General features: G+C 37.8%; 1 protein-coding gene across 3 annotated transcripts; it reads right to left on the bottom strand.

The window, feature by feature from the left end:
• Positions 1–385: 385 nt before the first annotated feature.
• On the bottom strand, positions 386–18,222 carry CYP51A1 (cytochrome P450 family 51 subfamily A member 1). Of its 3 annotated transcripts, none has more exons than XM_017648427.3 (10): positions 17,568–18,214; positions 15,491–15,589; positions 12,656–12,832; positions 11,624–11,750; positions 9,975–10,149; positions 8,534–8,653; positions 7,943–8,138; positions 6,643–6,738; positions 5,952–6,120; positions 386–1,353 (listed from the first exon to the last, which is right to left on the bottom strand). In XM_017648427.3, the coding sequence occupies exons 1-10, from the start codon at positions 17,754–17,756 to the stop codon at positions 1,175–1,177; spliced, it is 1,527 nt and encodes a 508-aa protein (XP_017503916.1). In that variant the 5' UTR covers positions 17,757–18,214; the 3' UTR covers positions 386–1,174. The 3 variants fall into 3 exon arrangements, with proteins under 3 accessions (XP_017503916.1, XP_073094968.1, XP_017503917.1); XM_073238867.1 differs by lacking the exon at positions 386–1,353 and adding an exon at positions 1,391–2,363 and having other exon boundaries at positions 17,568–18,220; XM_017648428.3 differs by lacking the exon at positions 386–1,353 and adding an exon at positions 4,296–4,919 and having other exon boundaries at positions 17,568–18,222.
• Positions 18,223–19,610: the final 1,388 nt, after the last annotated feature.

The raw sequence follows: 19,610 nt of genomic DNA, 5'->3' as shown, positions 1-19,610 counted from the left end.
TTTTAATATGAAAAACAACAGCAGAGATTTTGTCTTTACGAATAGAGTTTAACATGAGTAATCTCTCAGACCTATACAACATAAGGGAAAATATTTTGGCCTCATCTAGTGAAAAAAGACTGTGGTCTAATTTTAGATTATCTTAGAGTCAAGTCCCCAGTTATATTTTGAGTTGATTCTTGAACCTTCACAGAATGTAACCAGTGACAACCAAGGACCCTGCTTCGTATTGTCCTTATCTTAAAGCCAGGAACTTCCTGATCTCAGATTTTATATTTAAAAAAAAAGCTTGTATCATAAATTAAGTTTTAATAAACAGAACTAGTAACAGAAACATCCCTAATTAGATTCTGGAGAGGAAATAGAACCACCTTTGAGCCAAAGAGAACAAAAGTTGTCCCTTAAGGACTTTATTTTGGATTTTCACACAGATGTGAATATATAGAACCAGATGCAAATTTATCAGGTAGATAAATATGTATTTTTTAGTAATCAGATGAAGTTACAAGAGCAGTCTTTAGTACTAATAATTACATTATTTTTAGGAAATTATGAAATCATTGTCATAGATCTCAATTTCTCATAGTGATTCCAGTTATAATTTCAAAATACATGTTTTTCTACAACATGGCTGAGTATCATCATACCAAAACAATTATTAGGATCTGTTTTATCCATCTTTAAATTTGAGTTTATTCCCTATCCACCCATCCTCCCTCACACAAACATTACCCAGTAAGTGAATAAATAACCTAAGGCTTCCAACTATTTCCTTGGGCTTTTATACTTCCAAGTCTAGTCCAAGATTTGAAAACCCTGAACTTAACTTGCCAAGATTTCCATTTGCTATTAAAACTAACAACTGGAAGTTGTGTTATTTAGAGTCTGCCAATTATCAAAATCCCCCTAAACAATTTTTTACTAATGAGCTTGATTTCCTTTAATAAAGCATATGTAGTAAATATCTATCATAAAACTATTAGGCAATCTCTGCAACGCCATTAGATTTGATGGAACCATTCAGTTAAGAAAATATAAAGCTGTAAGTTGCTGGCTTTTAAAATTAAACACTCAAAAAAAAACATACTGAAAGTTGTTTTATAAATTTCATTCTCTTCAAATGCTTTTGCAGTTTACAGTGATGTTACATATTGGTTCCTTGTAGCAGCCTTTTTCACTTTGATCTTTGTTTGTATCGGATAACTGGGTTTTTAGGGGTGTGAATCATGGTAGTATAATTCACAGTGGGAAAATATCCATCAATGAGATCAAATTCATATAAACGAAGCATAGTGGACCAAATTGTCTTGATTTGAACATAGGCAAAATTCTCCCCAATACAACGATGACGCCCTGCAATAGAAAGTTTTCAAAAAGTCATTTGAAATTACCATTTCTTTTAACCTGGAGTGATAAAATATATCTGCAGTTTAGTTGATCAGCAGATATACATATGGTAAAACGACATACTCTTTTCAAATAAAACAAGAATGTAAATATTTAATAAAGACTGTAAGAGACTTTCAATGTCTATTTTTAAGGGAAATGGCATTTTGGCAATTATACAGTGACTTTTCCAATTATTTTGAAACTTAACATCTATCTAGGTTAACTATATGTAAGGTTTGAAATATATATGATGGTAATCTAGTTTGGGAATATAATAGAATATTCTTAGTTTCTGTTCCCAGAGTGCCATAGTTGAAAGTCAGTATGAACCTTACAATCAAAGCTTGAAATGCCATTACAAATTGTAACAGAAGAGAATGGGATTTAATAAACCCAAAATAGCAACATATACTGAGATCAAAATTTAAATGGTCATATACATGTAAAAATGATTATAAAAATGTGTACAGAAATACAAAGAGCCTTGGATAGCCAAAATAATTTTGAAAAGAATGATATTGAAGGACTTAAATAACTTCATATCTGGCCTCAATACTAAAGGTACACAGCAACTGTATATTTTGATTTGTAGTAAGAAATACAGTTGACCCTTGACAGATTTGAGCTGTGTTGGCCCACTTTCATGTGGGGTTTTTTCAATAAATATATTGGAAAATTTATTGGAGATTTTCCACAATTTGAAAAAACATTTTCTTTTCTCTAGCTTACTTTACTGTAAGAATACACTATATAATACTTATATAAAATGTGTTTGTTAATTGACTTTACGTTATCAGTAAGGCTTCAGGTCAACAGTAGTCTTATTAGGAAAGTTTTTGGGGAGTCAAAAGGTATACGCAGATTTTTGACTGTTGCAGGTAGGGAGGATTGGTGCCCCTATGGTGTTCAAGGGTCAACTGTACATATCTGGTCTTCCATTCTTGACACAGAGCTCCTCAAAACTCTTGGAATTTCTGAAATGATGAGAGCAAGGGACCTTTGGTTATTCCTGACAAGCCCCTTTCAACCACACTTGAGTTTGTTCATAGGGTGACTTCTCGAAAGCCCTCTCAGGATGGGGTGGGGGCTGGCTGTCAAGAGAACCAACCATGTAATTAGAAGACTTGAACATCTCACCCCTGACCTCCAGGAGGGAGAAGGCCTGGCAGTTGAATTAATTGCCAATGACCAATAATTCAATGAATCATACCTATATAATGAATCATCCACAAATGTCCCTAAATCATTGGGGCAAGGGGAAATGTTTGGAGAGCTTCCAGGATGGTGACACATGCAGATGCTGGGACAGTGGCATTACAGAGAGAGGGCATGGAAGCTCTCTGCTCTTTTCCCCATACCTTGTCCTTTGCATCTCTTCAGTCAGGCTGTTCTTGAACTGTATTCTTTAATAGACCAGTAATCTAGTAAGTAAACTATTTTTTGAGTTCTGTGAGTGATTCAAACAAATTATGGAACCCCAAGTAGGGAACTGAGAGAACCTCCAATGTATAGCCAGTTAGAAGAATAAGTGACAACCTGGACTTGTAATTGGTGTCAAAAGCAGGGGGAAGGGAAGGGAAGTCTTGTGAGATTGAGCCCTAGTCCAGTGGAGTCTGTGCTAACCCCAGGTAGAAAGTGTGAAAATTGAATTGTAGGGCACCTAGTTGGTGTCCACAGAGAATTGGTATGGGAAAACACCTACATATTTGGTGACCAGGATTGTCAAAAGTGTTCTGAATGTGAAAGTTTAAAGTAGAGAAGTGAGTTTTTTCCTGTGGCAGGAACCAAGATAGTTTGGTACTAGCTAGGTAAGGATCAACAAATGGAGCAGAGCCCTGACGTGATTTTATACTTATCTGATTATCAACGAAGGTGCTGAATAAAGCAAGCCAATGAAGAAGAAAAGGTCTCTTCAACACAAGGTGTCAGAATAACTAGGTATCTACTTGGAAAAAGAAAATGAACCTCAATTCCTATCTCACAATACACAGAAACTAATTCAAGATGGATCATAGATGTAGACATAAAACACTAAATCCATCAAATTTTAATAGAGAAGAACAGAATGTCTCCATGACTTGGGGCTAGGCAAGGTTTTTAGACAGGACCAGAAAGCAATAACCATTTAAAACAGATTATTAGATTTGATTGAGGTTATTCATTTGCCAAGACTCAATGAATGTTGACTTAAGAATTGAGCATTTCTGGATTGATGGATAGAAGGATGGATATTTGATAAATGGATTGATGGATAGAAGGATGGATATTTGATAAATGTAACTGGATTGATGGATAGAAGGATGGATATTTGATAAATGTAACTGGATTGATGGATAGAAGTAACTGGATTGATGGATAGAAGGATGGATATTTGATAAATGAAACAATAAGTAAAATGGAAGAATCTAGAGAATGTGTTTATGAGTGTTCACTGTAAAATTCTTTTGACTTCACATTGAAATTTTCCTAATAAAAAGTTGGGGAAAATTTAATAATAGAAAATATAAATTGTACTTTTTAAAAAGGTCATATATAAAAGACAGAAAAACTCCATAAAAGATGGTATCAGTTATATTTAAATCAGAAAGAACTAACACCTTCCAACATCTTCTAACTACCAAACCCCATGTAGCAGTAAGCTCAATAACAGAAGATGGCTTCTCAGTTAACTCAAAAAGAACAGGCCAAATTATCCAAATTGGAAAAAAACCTCAGTAAGCCTTGGTTTCTGTTTCTAAAAAGTGAATAAAATAGTCCTTTTCTCATAATGTGGTTGAGGTATAAATGGAGAAAAAATTACCATAAAATGCTTAGCACTGTGCCTGCGTGGCCCATAACTGCACTTACCATATTTCAGAAGGGCATTTACAAACCATTCCGTAATCAAATACAACAATTAAGAAGAGTTTACTTAGAGGAAGTTTAATCAAAGGATTATTTTTAATAGCAACAAACTAGAAGTATCATAACCAAGAATAAAAAGAAAGATGGATACATCATTCTGATGATACACAAAATGATACTACACAAATAAATTATATGCATCAACACATATAAACAGCACAGTTACAACAAAGTAAAAGAATGATTGAAGAAACTGGAGATATTTAACATCATATGGGGTAGAACTGTGTCCCCCAACCCACCCAAATTCAGGGCCACCCAGAATTTCAGAATGTAACCTTATTTGGAAATCAGTCTTCACAGATACAAGTCAAGATGAGGTCATACTCAAGAGTGAGCCCTGAATCCATGACTGGTGTCCTTAAAAGGAAGTTATATGAAGACCCAAAGACACATCCACAGGGATGAAAGGCCATGTGAAGATAGAGGCAGTGGCTGGAGTGATGCAGCCATAAGCCGAGGAATGATGACTGCCAGGAGCCACCAGGGAGCTAGGAAGAGGCCAGGAAAGATTCTCCCCTAGAGCTTTCAGAGGGAGCAAGACTCGGCCAACACCTTAATTTCAGACTTGCAGCTCCCAGAATAAATGTCTTGTTTCAAGTCACCCAATTTGTGGTAGAGCAGTCCTAGGAAACCAATAAAATGATGAAAGAAAGACTTGAGGGAACATATCTAATCAAATAGTTCAGAGGAAACAGACTGCAGCTTTAATGTTTCTAAAAACAAGAGCTGTCCAAAAATGAGCTGCCACAGAAGGTAAACGTGCATCACCTGAAAAATTCAAGTGGAAGCAGCCAGTTGACTGCCAGTGCAAAAGTAATTTCTCTTTTGGGCAAAATTTGGGCTATAGAACTAATGCCCCTTCCAACCAACTTGATAATCTTTCATGTTATATCATACATATGCCATATTATTCAATTTTTTCATTAAATAAAATTAACATCTGAGTCCCCAAAGGATTTTATACTTTTCATCATATATGGAAAAAGTATGACCAATGACAAAAATGTTAGGTCACTTAAAGGATTTCTTTGGAAAGATGAAATAAGTCACAGAATACAGTTTCACTGTACAGAGTACCAGCGAACAGAGAAATTACTAGAGGAATAAGGGTCTGCCTGCATTATTTTAGGGTCTGAATTGAAATGCAGAAGTTTGTACACCAATGCACAACCTGCCCAAATTTAAGAAACATTTTATCATTAAGACAGAACTGAAAAGTTGACTCACAATCCAGAAAAGCTTCACCTTTAAAGAGACTGCCTTTGCTCTTATCTGCAATGCCAATAATCTGTTACCATACTTACTGTGAAGTAATTGCCTGAGTGGTGTGCTAACTCCAATAGTTCTTTAAAACAGAATTCAAACAACTTTAAATAAATAAAGGGATATAGGGTGGACTATAAAATTAGACCTGATAAAACTAGATAGGTTAGAAGGTAATCGAACATTATATAAAGATTCACAAAACCATTTCCTTTAGTACAAATGAAATACTTTTTCCTACTTGCAAAGATTGTATTCCTACAAATGTTTGCAGGAATGTCCCTTTGAGGAAAGGGAAAGATATTTATAAATAAAATTCACATGGATTATTTTGATAGACACAAATATTTTATTAGAATTTGACATTTCAATGTCAAATATAATCATCTTACCAGCTCCAAATGGTATATAGGCAAACTTCTCTCCTGATGCTGGACTGTCCTGTAAGTAGCGATCAGGGTTAAAGTTCAGACGTTCTACCCATGAGTCTTTCAGTCTTTGATTGACAGTGGGAGAAACACACAGCTGATGTCCTGGAGGAATGGTATACCCTGCCACAGTCTACAAATGAAAGCAATAAATTTCATTATATAATTTAAAAATCTACCAAATAACCAGATCATTGTGTAATAAAGTATTAAAATACATGATATATACATATAATTAAAAACTAGCTAGGTGATAAAGTAGTTTAAAATTTTAGCTCAAGATAATTTCCAAGTGATAATGCCACAAAAGTATAGGTAGAATTTCAGGTCTTTCATAATCCAAACTTCACAACACTTCCATGCTGTTAGAATTTTTTACAACACACATGTTATCTTTAAAACCCAGAAAAAATATACTACCATTTAAAAAGTGCTAATTGTTAAATAAAAATGCAGGGAACAGATTAGCATGCATACTATCTACAAATTATGCAAAAATATATAGTTAGAATACATAAAATTAAAGAATACCTCTAAAAGTGATTATTATTCTCCTTTTTTTAATTCAAAAAATTCTCCTTAATGTTACAGTATTTCTTCTTTCTGATAAATTAACACTGGGGTATGGATCGGGAAAGCTAGCCAGGAGGCTCACCTGAGGAGTTCTGACCATCCTCATCATGGTCATTATAGGAGGCCGAAGTCTTAATGTTTCTTTTATACAGCGATCAAGTAAATTGAGATTCTTGAGCTGAAAAGAAAAAATATTTCCTGGGTCTTACAAATATTTAACATACTTCAACAGTATACAGAATTATTTTAACTTCTGGGTTATTACAAGATAGCTTCTATTCTGGGTAGAAGTACAGAGGTAGCTGGTTCAGGGCAGCTCAGATTATCTTGTTCTATTACTATCCATGGTTAACATAGGAGAAGAGGGCAAGGTAATAGGAAGAGAGGCAATCACTCTGAAGAATGGCATGGTAAGGACCAGCAAACGTTCATTAAAAAATGAAAACACTAGCAGAAATCATGAATGTACAGTTCTTCAAAACCTCTACACAAATGTTTAGGGTAGCGGTACACAGAGTAACAACCAAAAGGTAGAAATAACCCTATGTCTGTCAACTGATGGATAAACAAATGTGACCAATCCCTGTGATGGAATATTACATGCTACAACATGGATTAACCTTGAAAACAGGCTAACTGAAAGAAGCCAGTCAAAAAAGACCAATTATTTTATGATTCCATTTATATGAAGTGTTCAGAATAGGCAAATTCATGAGATGAAAGGTAGATTTTTGTCTACCTGTGGTCTCCAAGGGCAGGGACAGGGAAATAAAAAATGTCTGGTCATCATTTAAGATATTATTTTTAAAGTTAACTAAAATCAAGAATGAAAGAAACATCACTATGGACTTTACAGAAATAAGAAGGATTATAAGAGAATACTATAACATTTATATGCCAACAAATTAGGTAACCCAGATTAAATGGATGAATTCCTAGAAAGACACAAACTATGAATAGATCTATAACAAGTAAAGAGATTGAATCACTAATAAAAAAAGTTCCCACAAAGGAAAGCACAGACTTAGATGGCTTCACTGGTATATTAACACCAGTCTTTCACAAACTCTTCCAAAAAATGTTAGGGAACACCCAAACTCACTATGAGACCAGTACTATTTTGATACCAAACCTGTCAGAGACATCACAATAAAACTATAGACCAATATCTCTTCTGCATATGGATGCAAAAATCCTCAACAATCCCCATACTAGCAAACCAAATCCAGCATTAGGACATTTTAGGGAGATGGTGAATTCCATGGGGAATTTTCTGAAAATAAAGCAGCGAACTGATTTAATTGACAGTATACAGAAAATCTCAGATTGTTCCCACATACTCAAAGTCATAAGGCAGCAATGAAACTGAAAATCCAACAAACCTGGTCATAGGTTAAAGGAGGGAGATCTTCTCCACAGACTGTTTTCTGTTCTAAATAACATTTTTCTTGCAGTGTTTTGTCTCTGGCCAAAAAGAAGCCCATCCAGGCACTAGTAGTTGAGGAGGTATGCTGCCCTGCCAAGAGCAGTCCAATAAGCATGCCTGCTATTTCATCATCTGTCAGAGGACGCCCATCCCTACAGAATGAACCACACACAAATTTACCAGACACTTTGACAGCCTCAACTTTTAAATAAAGGGTTGTAATGAATAAGTTTTTCAGGAAAATAATAGTCTTTTTCATTTGCCCATCACAAGTCAGAATTTTTTTCCCATTTGGAAAAAGAGAGAGACCAATAGGAAATATGATTTTAATTACAAAAGACCCCACTGCAGTTTATCAGCAAACTTTTCACCATGCTGTCACTGAGATTCCACTGAGGCATGGGATCCCAGTAATTTATGTCTCATTCATTTAAAAAGTCCAAAGGTCATAGTTACTAACTTGCCAGTATCATTACTTTTTAACTGGACATATTAATTATGTTTGACCTCCTGCTTCAGCCTAACACATGATCTGAACAGCTCTTACTTGTAAGTAGATTCTAATAAAATGTTGAGAATGTCATCAATTTTCTCTTCTGACTGTCTGCGTTTCTGAATTGCCTCATAGAAAATATTCTTGATTTCTCTATGAGCTCTGTCCCTGCGCCTGTAATTCAAAGATGAAAATGACTTTTAAAAATAAAGCAATACTTTCTGGCATCAACTTCAGTTTAAAAATAACCAGAACCAAGCTTAAAGCAACCTTATTTAACTAACTTTAAGGACTAAAATAACTGGCAAAACTCAGAACCAAAAGTAAAAGAGAAACCATAAAAATCTTGTATTGTTAGGAATTTCTAGGGTCCTTAAGGGTAAGAACTGTGTTTAATATATATATATTATATAATATATATATATTATATAATATATATATATATATACATCCCTGATTCTTAATACACTACCTGTGCTCTAACCAAAGGTCTAAAATAAGACTCAAATAATTATTCCTTTAGAATCATTTATCATTTTCCAGTTTAACAAAAGCAAAATCTTCCTTTCAATTAACATGAAATTCCAACTTGAGCCAAATTGATTCTTGAGTCACTCTGGGTCTTCCTAAGAAGGAATTTGAATAAACCTAGGATTTATTTAGGGTTATCTAAGTCTAGGGTTATCTAATTTAGGAAGCTGGAAACAGGCTTGATGCACAGTTCTGAAGGAAGAACCCACTACAAGCCAAGGGCTGTGCTAGGTGTTCTAACATAATATGGACATAAGCATTTTGAAAACTGCAAAGCTTTTTACAAATATAAAGTATCATGAGTCCCAATGAACTTCAGAGAACCTCTCCTGGCTTTCCTTTTTATTTCTGCCCCCTCTTATTATGAAACTATATAGAAATGGCAGAAATCAAAGGAAAAAGGGAGTACCAATTCCACTCCACCTTCTCTATCATCTGAACATAAATGAATCCACAAAGGTACAGAAAGCCTACGAACATTCAAGATACTAAGCTATTCATCAAGTGCTATGAGCCTTATTTCTTTGTATCACAGATGATCCCTGCTCTTAAGGAAATCACAGTACAGCTGCTAAGGAAATAAAAGGAAAATTAAGGAAAGGCACTAATACTTCAAAACAAAGAAATTTCACAATATACTACAATCAAATACTTTCAAACAAATGCTTAGAAGGCTGTGTCACTTTAAGATAGAGTTCAGAGACTTTCCTGAATACAAGAAATATTGTGAGATAAGGTTTTAAAATATTAGAATAGCTAGACAACAAATTACCTTTTTAATAAACCAAAACTTACCTCAAATAAGCTCACCATATGAAGAAAATTCATCTTGATTTCTTATAGAGGAATGGGGGCTCACCATCTCCCCAATTTATGTTTAATTTTCATCTTTGTTAACTCAAAGCATACCAACACTATGTAAATGACACAGTTACATAACCAGCTATAATTTTGTTATCTATACCTGAAACTAGGCAAAGGAAGCCAACCTGGCAACAGCCAGGCTGCATGACTAAAACCTCCATCCAGATCTGCATACAGATGGGCCACCTTCTCATTGAGTTGACTTCTGATTTCTTTGCCATGTAAACAATGGCTAGCTGTCAAGATTATAAGCTCAGAAAGAGCTTCAAACAAATCTAGAGGGAAAAAGATGGTTCACATTACTATTGCTAAAAATTTTTTGAATCAGTTTTCCTAGAGATGTAAAAGTATTGTGAAAGAAAACAGAGAATGAAAACTTCACTCGAAAGTGAACAAGATCCTATTCATACTATCAAAAAATGCCAACAGACAGGTATGAGGTTACAGCAGGGAAAGGCAAGAAACCAAACAGTGGGAAGCCCGCATGGACAGCCAAACTAGCCGCCGCACTAAAACCTCATTCATGGGCCCTTCGTCTTGAAAAGATGAATTGAAGAGAAAAACGAGTGTGGTTATCTGAGTTTTAGTTCAAAGTCTCACAAAAGTAGCAAAAAGATTACTTGGTGCATATGAGGACAGTAATGAGGTGCTTCCCAAGGAACAGCAATCCAAAGATTGAGGAATGGATTATTTCCCAGGTCAAAAGTGGGAACATCAAGACTAAAAACTGAATATGAAAAAAAACTGTAACTAATCACAAATTGGTACATCCCACACAAGAGACAGATACAACAGGCAAGCATACTTGGATGACACTTAAGTCATAAAAGTTATCCAATCAATACCCTGTCCTTTTGAATTCCATGTTCACCAAATGACCTTCCAATTATCATTTGATTCTCCAATTAACTTTCCAATGAAAAGAAGTTCAGCAAATATTCTGGTGTTCTTAGTGCTATAATTATGTCTCATTTGTATTTATTAAGTTGGCATTCTACTTACAAAATAGCTTCTTGTATGATTAGAAATATATCACATCAACTTCAGATATATTAAAACTAAAATCAAGTTGCTGAACCTTTTACAGATGTTAAAGATCATGACCAGAATGTGGTGACCTACACAGAGGTCTTACTGTCCTGCAGGTAGATGTTGCTTCAAGAGGCAACATTAAAGTCCAATATCCAGAAATATTCAAAGAAGGTCAAGTTACATTCAATATACTTTCTAAGTAATGCAAGAAAGCATGTAATACATTGAAAAAAATTTCCAGATTTCCATTGGAAATAGCTAAAATCAAACATTTGGTGAAGTAAGCTTTTGTATTTAAATTTACTTTTTTCATGGAATAAATCATTCCCATACAATATTAGATAAATAAGGTATTATACATATAATTAAATTGCTTAGATAAAAAAGATTATTTATCATCTTAAAATAACCTCATAAAGTTTTACTTCGTTTATTTCAAAATTTAATTATAAATTATAAATCATTTTCATGTTATTTGTACAAGTGAATTAAAATATGCATGTTAATTAACCCATTTAAGGTTTTGTTAAGTGAGCAGCAATAATCACTTCCTCTCAGGTCTTTTAACTCCATGGTAATTATAGCATGTCCCTTCCATTTAATCTAAAGTGGTTTTACATATGGTATAGTTTGTTACACAAACGCACACTCTTAGATTTCTAGTCACAGAAAAGTAGAAATATTAGGACAAATGCAAAACAAAAACATTTTGCTTACTTTTTTCTCCACTTTCTCCCCAACTTTGAAAGTATTCCTTTGTTTCTTTTTCAATTATAGAAATGTGTTGTCTAAAGTGGGCTATGTTAAGACCACTTTTTAATATTTTCTTCTGCTCCAAGAAAACCTTCAAAATATTAAGAGTATATGAGCATTAAAACACAATTTTGCTCGATCACAAGATTTGGATATTATAACCTTGTTAAACTCAAAGAAAAGAACCTTTTGAAAAATTAAAAATAAAGGTCCAATGTGGCTCATTATTATTTGTATTCTCCTTCACATTCTCCAGTTCTATTCCCACACCGATCTCAAACTTCACTGCACTATGTCCAGAAGTTTAACTGTAATATATTCTGAATATAATAAATTCACACTAAGATAACTAACTAATGGTTTAAACCCCTTGGGGCATTTCTATTCTAAAAATCTGATAAGCTGTGTGAAAGATTAATAAATATATCTGACCAAAGGGATTTTTCCAGGGCTCTCATTTTTGGCCTGGAGGAGCCATGGACTCCCTCAGACCTCCCCCACCCCCAGAAACAACACTTAATGTCAACTCTTAACTGCTGTCCTAGAGCACTGGATAGTAAAGTGGTACATTGATGAAGCAACTGGGGTAACTGTCTGATTTGTGTTTTATATTAACTTGCAGCACTTTAATATTTGACTCTAGAGGGGGAAATAAAACACAAACTTCTAAAGTACAAAAGATCTCTTATGCTAGAATTTCAGACAGGAGTGGGAAGAGAGGAGGCCCTTCTGATGAAATAATGGAATTTTCTTGTTACCCACTCAAATCAAATATGCTAAGTTATCACCGATTCCTATAAATATAGGAAGCCTTTTAAATTGTTTAGTCCATGCCAGCAACTATGAAACAAAATACCTATTCTTTGTCAGTGACCTCTGGCTTTTCTTCTTTTAAATATCTCATGGAATAAACTGTCTCTACATTTTAATATGTACACCATCTGCTATTAACTTATTATGGCATAGATTTGTCTTCAAGGTAACAGTGTCACCTACTGGATGAGGCACATCGTATGCGACTCCCTTCCCAAAGACAGGTGTAGTCAGACGACTGTAGACATCTTCTGCATTCAGGTCTTCATTTCTACTATTGAAAAGCAGCGCAGCAGCGTCACTCCCCAGAAGGTAAGTGAATGTCTTGCCCACCATGGTAAAGCTAAACACTGGTCCATACTAAAGAGAGAGAAGTCCCCATTGTGATGTTATCCCAAATTCTATGTCACGTTAGGACACTAATTTCTTGGATCACAAAACAATACTTTGTCGAGAATTAAAACATTCACAGACCTCAATGTAATCCTGCCCCCAGTCTTTGTCCAAATTTAAAATTATGTTCATCCAGTTACAAATGGGCTATAAACTTCTTTTTCTGCTTTAGTCACTGTTTATATTGAAAATATCTTCTGTCTTTTGCACAGATATAATTATATTAATAATTAACTATACTTTCATTATTGGACACATGGGTGATGTGTCATTTTTTTTGTGTATAGATAATCTGTGATCAATATATCTCAGGGAGTATACAGCTTTATCCCCCCTTGGTTAAACATAAATTTATAAGAATAGCAAAAGGAGACGGCCTTTCCTATAGTCCTTGCTGCATAGATTCTAGAAGTTTAGTCATCAGTTTTACCACTGTCTCACAGACACTGATTTCATTTTTAATTTTCTATTAATCTGGTTAATCTTGCAATTTTATGATTATTATTGAAATATAGGCCCTAGATACAATTGTGAATAAAAACACTATCCTTGACTCATGAAGCTTAGTCTGTTGAAAAAGATACAACTTAGTCATGTAACCACATTAACAAATGTACAACTGCAAATGTAACAAGAACCACATGAAGCAACTCTGTGAGGAGAGGATTGATAAAAGGGAGACCAAGAGAAGAAAAGCTGCTTGAGCTGAGATGGGACAGATGAGCAGAAATGAGCACAGTGATCAAGAACACACAGAGGTCCTAAAGACAGAGAAGGGGAGGATGAGATGAGGGCTGACTTTGGCAGGGCCTAGACCAGAGCCTCATTAGCCATCCATATTCAGGAAGTTTTTTCCTTGCAAGGAAATCCATGAAAGATTTTAAACTGCATGGAAGAGAGGAGGGAGGGACAGGCAGGAGAAAGCCAGAGAACCAGTTAGAACCTACTGCAGCAACCTGGTCATGAGCACTTGGCACAAGGAAACAGTAGGGCAGTAGAGACAGAAGCATATGGACACCGAATTATTTTGGAGAGAATCTATGGACTTAGCAATGGAATGACAGAGGGAGAGGGAAATATCAGAATGAATCCTAGGCTTCTAGTACAGTGCAAAAGTGGGAGAACAATGGTGAGATGAAACAATAGGACAACCAGGATTAGAGAGCAAGAAAATCAAGGGGAATCAAGGGGTGGACTTAAGAAATGTTGGATTTTAGGTGCCTTTGAGACAACTAAGAAAGAGTTACATGGGATTTGGATATCCAGGTCTGGAGCTCAGAGAAGAGACTGGAGCCAGACATTAATTTGGATGTGAACTACATATGGCTGGTAAGTAAAGCTGTGGACAGAGATGAGATCATTAGATAGCAGTGAGCCCCAGGACAAAATCCACAGCATGTGTCTCAGTTTTGTCATTTATAAAATGGATATACCTGGAAGGATGTGTGTTCAACTTCAGTGAGATGTTCTATGTGAAGCCCTAAGGACTTGCACAAAATGTGTTATAATTATAGTATAATAGGAAGATAAGACGATTATATAGGTCTAAGTAGACTTGTATTTTAATTAGGAACATGAGGAAGTTCCCTTGACTTTTTCACTTCTCTTTTAAGGGGAGACAAAGGTAGCTGCTTTGATAGAGAGTTAGGAATATTCAGAAGTTTAGAAAAGTGAAGGTTTAGTTATTGTGGGGCATGGGAAAGACTTCCAACCACAGGAACTTATTTATAGGATTGTTGTGCAGTATTCAAGTTCATTCAAGGTAGGCAGTCATGAAATTATGAAGAAATTAATCTGGTGCAAGGAAGGAGAAAATGGATAATAGGCTCCCTCCAAGGTTGGGGTTTTACCAAGTAAGCAAATAAAAGGAAGCAGGGGTAAGGAAATGTACAGTATTGGCAGAAATCTAACTGAAATGAGGGACCATGGTCCCAAAGCGGAAAAGGAACGAAAGAAAGCAAGCTGACAGATCAGGAGAAAGTAGATGGGACAATGGACTAAAAGATATCATGATCTAATTAGATCAATGATCTAATAAGTTCAAAAAATGGTTGTAATAGAAAGAAGTACACAGACAAGCCAGAAGAAAGAGTTGTGGTCTAAGGACAGATTGTCTACACTTCAATCCTACTGAAACAGTTAAGAGTGATGACGAGTTCAGAGTGCGACTGTGGAGTAAGTGGCTGAACTGGTACAGGAAAGCTCACTGGAGAGAAGAGATGCAAAGATCTGAGAGGCTGTGGAGTCCTGTGGCACATCCTCATGGAACAGAAGTGATAGAGAGTATAGAGTAGACTAGAAAATTCCAAGATGAATGATTAAGCAAAATAAGGGTAAATCAGTATCAATTTTAACTACTGATTAATGAATAACAAATTTAGGCCAGTGGATTTCAAACCACCAATGCCAGAACTACAGGTTTCCTCAGTGATGTCTCAGAGATCACCCCAGGATTTGGGAGAAAATATGAGGGCCTCCAAGGTCCCTCCAGCTCTAAAATAGGAACAGCTCCAGTTTCCTATACCGGGGATAAGCATAAGATGACAATTTTTTTTAATGTCCTACCATTTAAATGAAGTTTGAAAAGCACTAATTTCTTTTCCTCTAATCATTTAGAAGACTCACCTTCTCATATGCACTTTCTAGGAATTCAATTGGACTTTTCCCAAATGCTATGGCATGTCCAAGGAATGGAATCGGAGAGGAAATGTATGGTGGACTTTTCTGCAAGAGAAAACAAAAAACTTTCAGTTCACATGTCATTTAAAGAGAAATCCAGTTTTGTTTCATGACCAACAAGCGAAATTTGCCATTAATACTAAAAAGTTACCAGAAATGAAGCATCCAAAGTAGTTTAAGAACAAACTGCAAATACCTTAGAAGAGTAGCTTTAGTAAAAGGAACAGAAACTCAAAACAGAGTATAAGATTAATGCCAGGCAAACACAAAGGCATTACAATTAAATGCTGAACATTGTCCAGAATATGTCTAGTATTATTGTTGGCTCTAGGCAACTCACCTAACCATTAGTAGCAAAGACAGGAAAATCAAACTATAGTTTCTTCATCACTCATAATTTTAGTCCCAGAACCTTGCCTAAAGGTGGCATAGAAAAAGACAGACAGCAATGTGAAGTATAGAGAGAAGGTAAAAGTTTAAGAAGCTACATTTATCAGTAAACAACACATTTCATGCTCCTCTCACTGCAAATCAACTAGATCCACTGATTTTATAAAGAGTAGGTCAACTCTAGCAAGAACTCTTTAGCGTGGACTTTTCACAAAAGGTACTTTAGATGCCCCAAAATGAGATTTGCAGATTACAACAACTCCTGGAAATCAAACTCGCAATTGAAAAGGGTAATAATAATCCTGACCTTTGGCGGCATCAAATAGTAAGGGGCACTACAAAGTCGCCCCTCAATTACAACAACAATCTTAAAATAATAAAGTTAGCTTTGCCTTTCTAAAGACAAATACCACAGCCTCAAAAATCTCATGAATAGGAAAAATAATAACTGTCTCATACCTATTATGATTCGATCAAAAATAATTTTAAAACTACTTGGTCAATAGTACATTCCATTGTCGATAAAACAACAGTTTTAAAAGCTGCTTGGTGCTGGCTGGTTAAGGATGCATTCATCAAATATATTACGTAAGTATTAAGCAAGTGGTCAGTAAAGACACTAAATTAGAGAAACTGATCTTTTATTAGTATCAAGGTTCCTACTGTTAGGCAGAAAGACAGAAAAGAGCGGGATGAAAAGGAGAGAGGGCCCTCCAAAAATAACTCAGGAAGTTGATCAGGTAGAGCCAGAGAGCCAGAAATGACTCATCTAATCAGATGAAGCCACAGGGTCCAAGAGTGACTCAGGAATGTCCAGGGTCTCCCCAGATAAGAAACATCAGAAGCACAGCCACAGCACAGCCCGTGTCCTCATCTCACCAATCAGAACAAGCCTAGAGGGCTGAAAGCTGTCAATTAAGGACCACTCTGCCCTACCAAAACCACATAAAAGAAGCCTCAGAATGAGCACCCCGGCCTGTCTCACCTTGCGCCAAGTCCGCTCTGCTACTCTATGCAGAGTGTATTAAAACTTACTTTGCTTTCTCGACTTTGGTTTCTCATCTCACTACATCTATCTTCCCTGCAACAGGGAGCCGAGTTCCTTCCTTCCTAACACCACAACACTCTAGTCATTCGGACTTTACCAAACAACACATCCCCCTTCACACAGATAGAAATCACCATTGAGAGCAATGCCATAGTCCTCTGGACACTGAACCACACGAGAGCTGTCACTGAGATGTGGGAAACTAGGCCTAAGTTGCCAGGAACACCACTGAGACCTGCACCGCCACTAATGCGCTCAGCACCACAGCCGGGGCTACAGATGCCAGTCTGGTCCTGGTCGTTAGGGTCACCAGGTGCCTCAGCCTGCACAGCCAGTACTAGGACCACAAACAAGTTAAACATGACTCCTGCCAGGGCCAGCCAAGCAGCCACCGCCAGAATCGCAACCGCCAGCAGGAACCCCAGCACCAAGGCCCGCAGGGCCAAGGCAGTGCCGCGTCCACCCCGTTGCCCCAGCCCGCCCGCCGCCACCGTCAAGCTGAGCACGGCGCGGTCGCAGCTCCAACTAGCTCTTTGGTCTCCGTGGTCACTGCGTGCCCTGCTCGGAAGCTGCGGGTGTACGTACCACCCCGGTTGGCAGGGAGGCCAGGTGGCCCACGGCGAGGCGGGACAGGTAGATCAGGCTAAGCGTGAAGGTGCAGGCGATCAGCAGCGTGAGTAGCAGGTTGCCGCCGGTTATCTTCTCCATCACCTGCCCCAGCACCGACACACCCGCCTGCCCAACAGCTTTATCCTGTAAGCCCAGCAACACCATCCTGGCTCCCTTCCCGCTGCTTCAGTTCGCCGGGAACGCTGGAGGTCGAGGTCGCCGTCGCCGTCGCTCCTCCAAATCGACGGAACAACAGGAGCTGGTACACAGGCGTCCAGAGGAAACCCTTCGCCACAACCTCTACTACTAAACCCAGTCCCGCCCCCTACTCCCGGCTTCCAGGCTCGCCACCTAGTGCGTCACATGGAGGGGCGGGGCTACTTCTGGCCACGCCCCTAGCGGGGCTTCATCTCGCCGAAGTGTCCTTACGCTGGTATAGAGAACCTGAGGAAGCGGCCTGCACCCACGGCACGCGAGGCACAGAAATGGAAGAGACCGTGACTTAAGAGACCGCGGTTCCGAGCCTGTGTGCCCCGGATGCGGGGCGCCAGGACAGGATGCCGGGAAGAACAGGCGGAAGGATCTCAGAGCGAAGGTTGCGATGTGCCCGCGGGCGGCGGCGGCGCGTTCTGTGATTGCACCGCGCGTGCCTGAGGTGATCTCGGCCTATGTCGCGTCAGCCGCGCTGGTGGTGTGAGCTCCGCCCCTTGCTTGGGCGCGCGGATGTGCGGCACCTGAATTTCCGGAGGGCCTCGTCCTGGGGACTCCGCGAGACAGCCGCAAAAAGCCGCTCAAAGAGGTTGTGAAAGACGCCGGGCACACACTGAAGGGTGGGACAGTGAGGTCAGTTCCATTCCACTCCAGTTAAAGCCAGTCTGACAGGTATTAATATACGGCCGTAAAGGTAACACGGTTGCTTGTTATGTATGCTGTATTATACGGAAACGGGTTTTCCAAAATTAGATGTTATACACCGTTGTAACGTATTAGAGGTAACATTCCCCAAGAACACCACTATTCTGGCTCTTTGGCAACCAGGAGGATTTTGAAGCGGAAGTTCAGTCCCACAGCAACAGCCAGCCTGATGTCGTCCGCTCCTATGGTTTCAAATGAACATGTATAAAACGACTACCAAACCGAGTCCTCCTTCTAGGTCGCTATACGAACTCCTAACCAGATTCATTCATTTATTCAGTCAACATATTAAGAGCTAGGTATTGTGCTAGGCACTTGAAATATAATAGCCCTAGCCCTGGATGAGAAAACAGCAAGGCCCTCAAGAAAGGAGCAAAAATACCTGATTGCCGGTGTCTGCACCCCTACCTAGAGATCTGGCATTCTTTTCAGTCAATAAATCCAAAACTAAATTCATCTCCTCCTAACCCCCTACCAATCAGCCTGTGTAGGATGAGCACCCCATTGCCTCCTTCATGCCACACATCTACGCTGTTACCAAATCCTGTAATTCCACCACCTTAAAGTTTCTTCATTCGTATTGCTGCGACAATATCCTACCTGGTCTCTACTTCTATGCTTGTCTTTAATCTCGCCTCCACATAGCTGCCATTTCTTTTATCGCTAAAGCTGTGTTCTCAGGTCTGTATAGGTTTCCTTTATTAGGAGATGAACTTGAGAAAGGAATCATGTTTTAATTGTTTTTATATTTTTATGTTTATCCTAATACCTACCATAGCAGTTCTCAAAGTGTGGTCCATGGCCCAATGGGAAACCCCAAAACCCTTTCAGGGTGTTTGCAAAGTCAAAGCTCTTTATAATAATTCCACTATTTGCTTCTTTACTGCTGAAATTTGCACTGGTGTATAAAATCAATAGTAAGTAAAACTTCTGGGGCCTTAGTACAAATCAAAAGCTGTGACACCAAAGTCTAGTAGTCATTCTTCACTGCCATGCATGTGCAATAGCAAAAAAAAAAACTTGACTGTTTCATTTAAGATTATCCTCCGTGAAATTGTGAACATTAGTTTCATTAAATTTCAGCCACTGAGGGCATGTATTTTT

This window comes from Manis javanica, chromosome 6 (genome assembly GCF_040802235.1).
Source record: "Manis javanica isolate MJ-LG chromosome 6, MJ_LKY, whole genome shotgun sequence".
In the NCBI taxonomy this organism is placed as follows: domain Eukaryota; kingdom Metazoa; phylum Chordata; class Mammalia; order Pholidota; family Manidae; genus Manis; species Manis javanica.
This window is presented reverse-complemented; position numbering and strand designations above follow the sequence as displayed.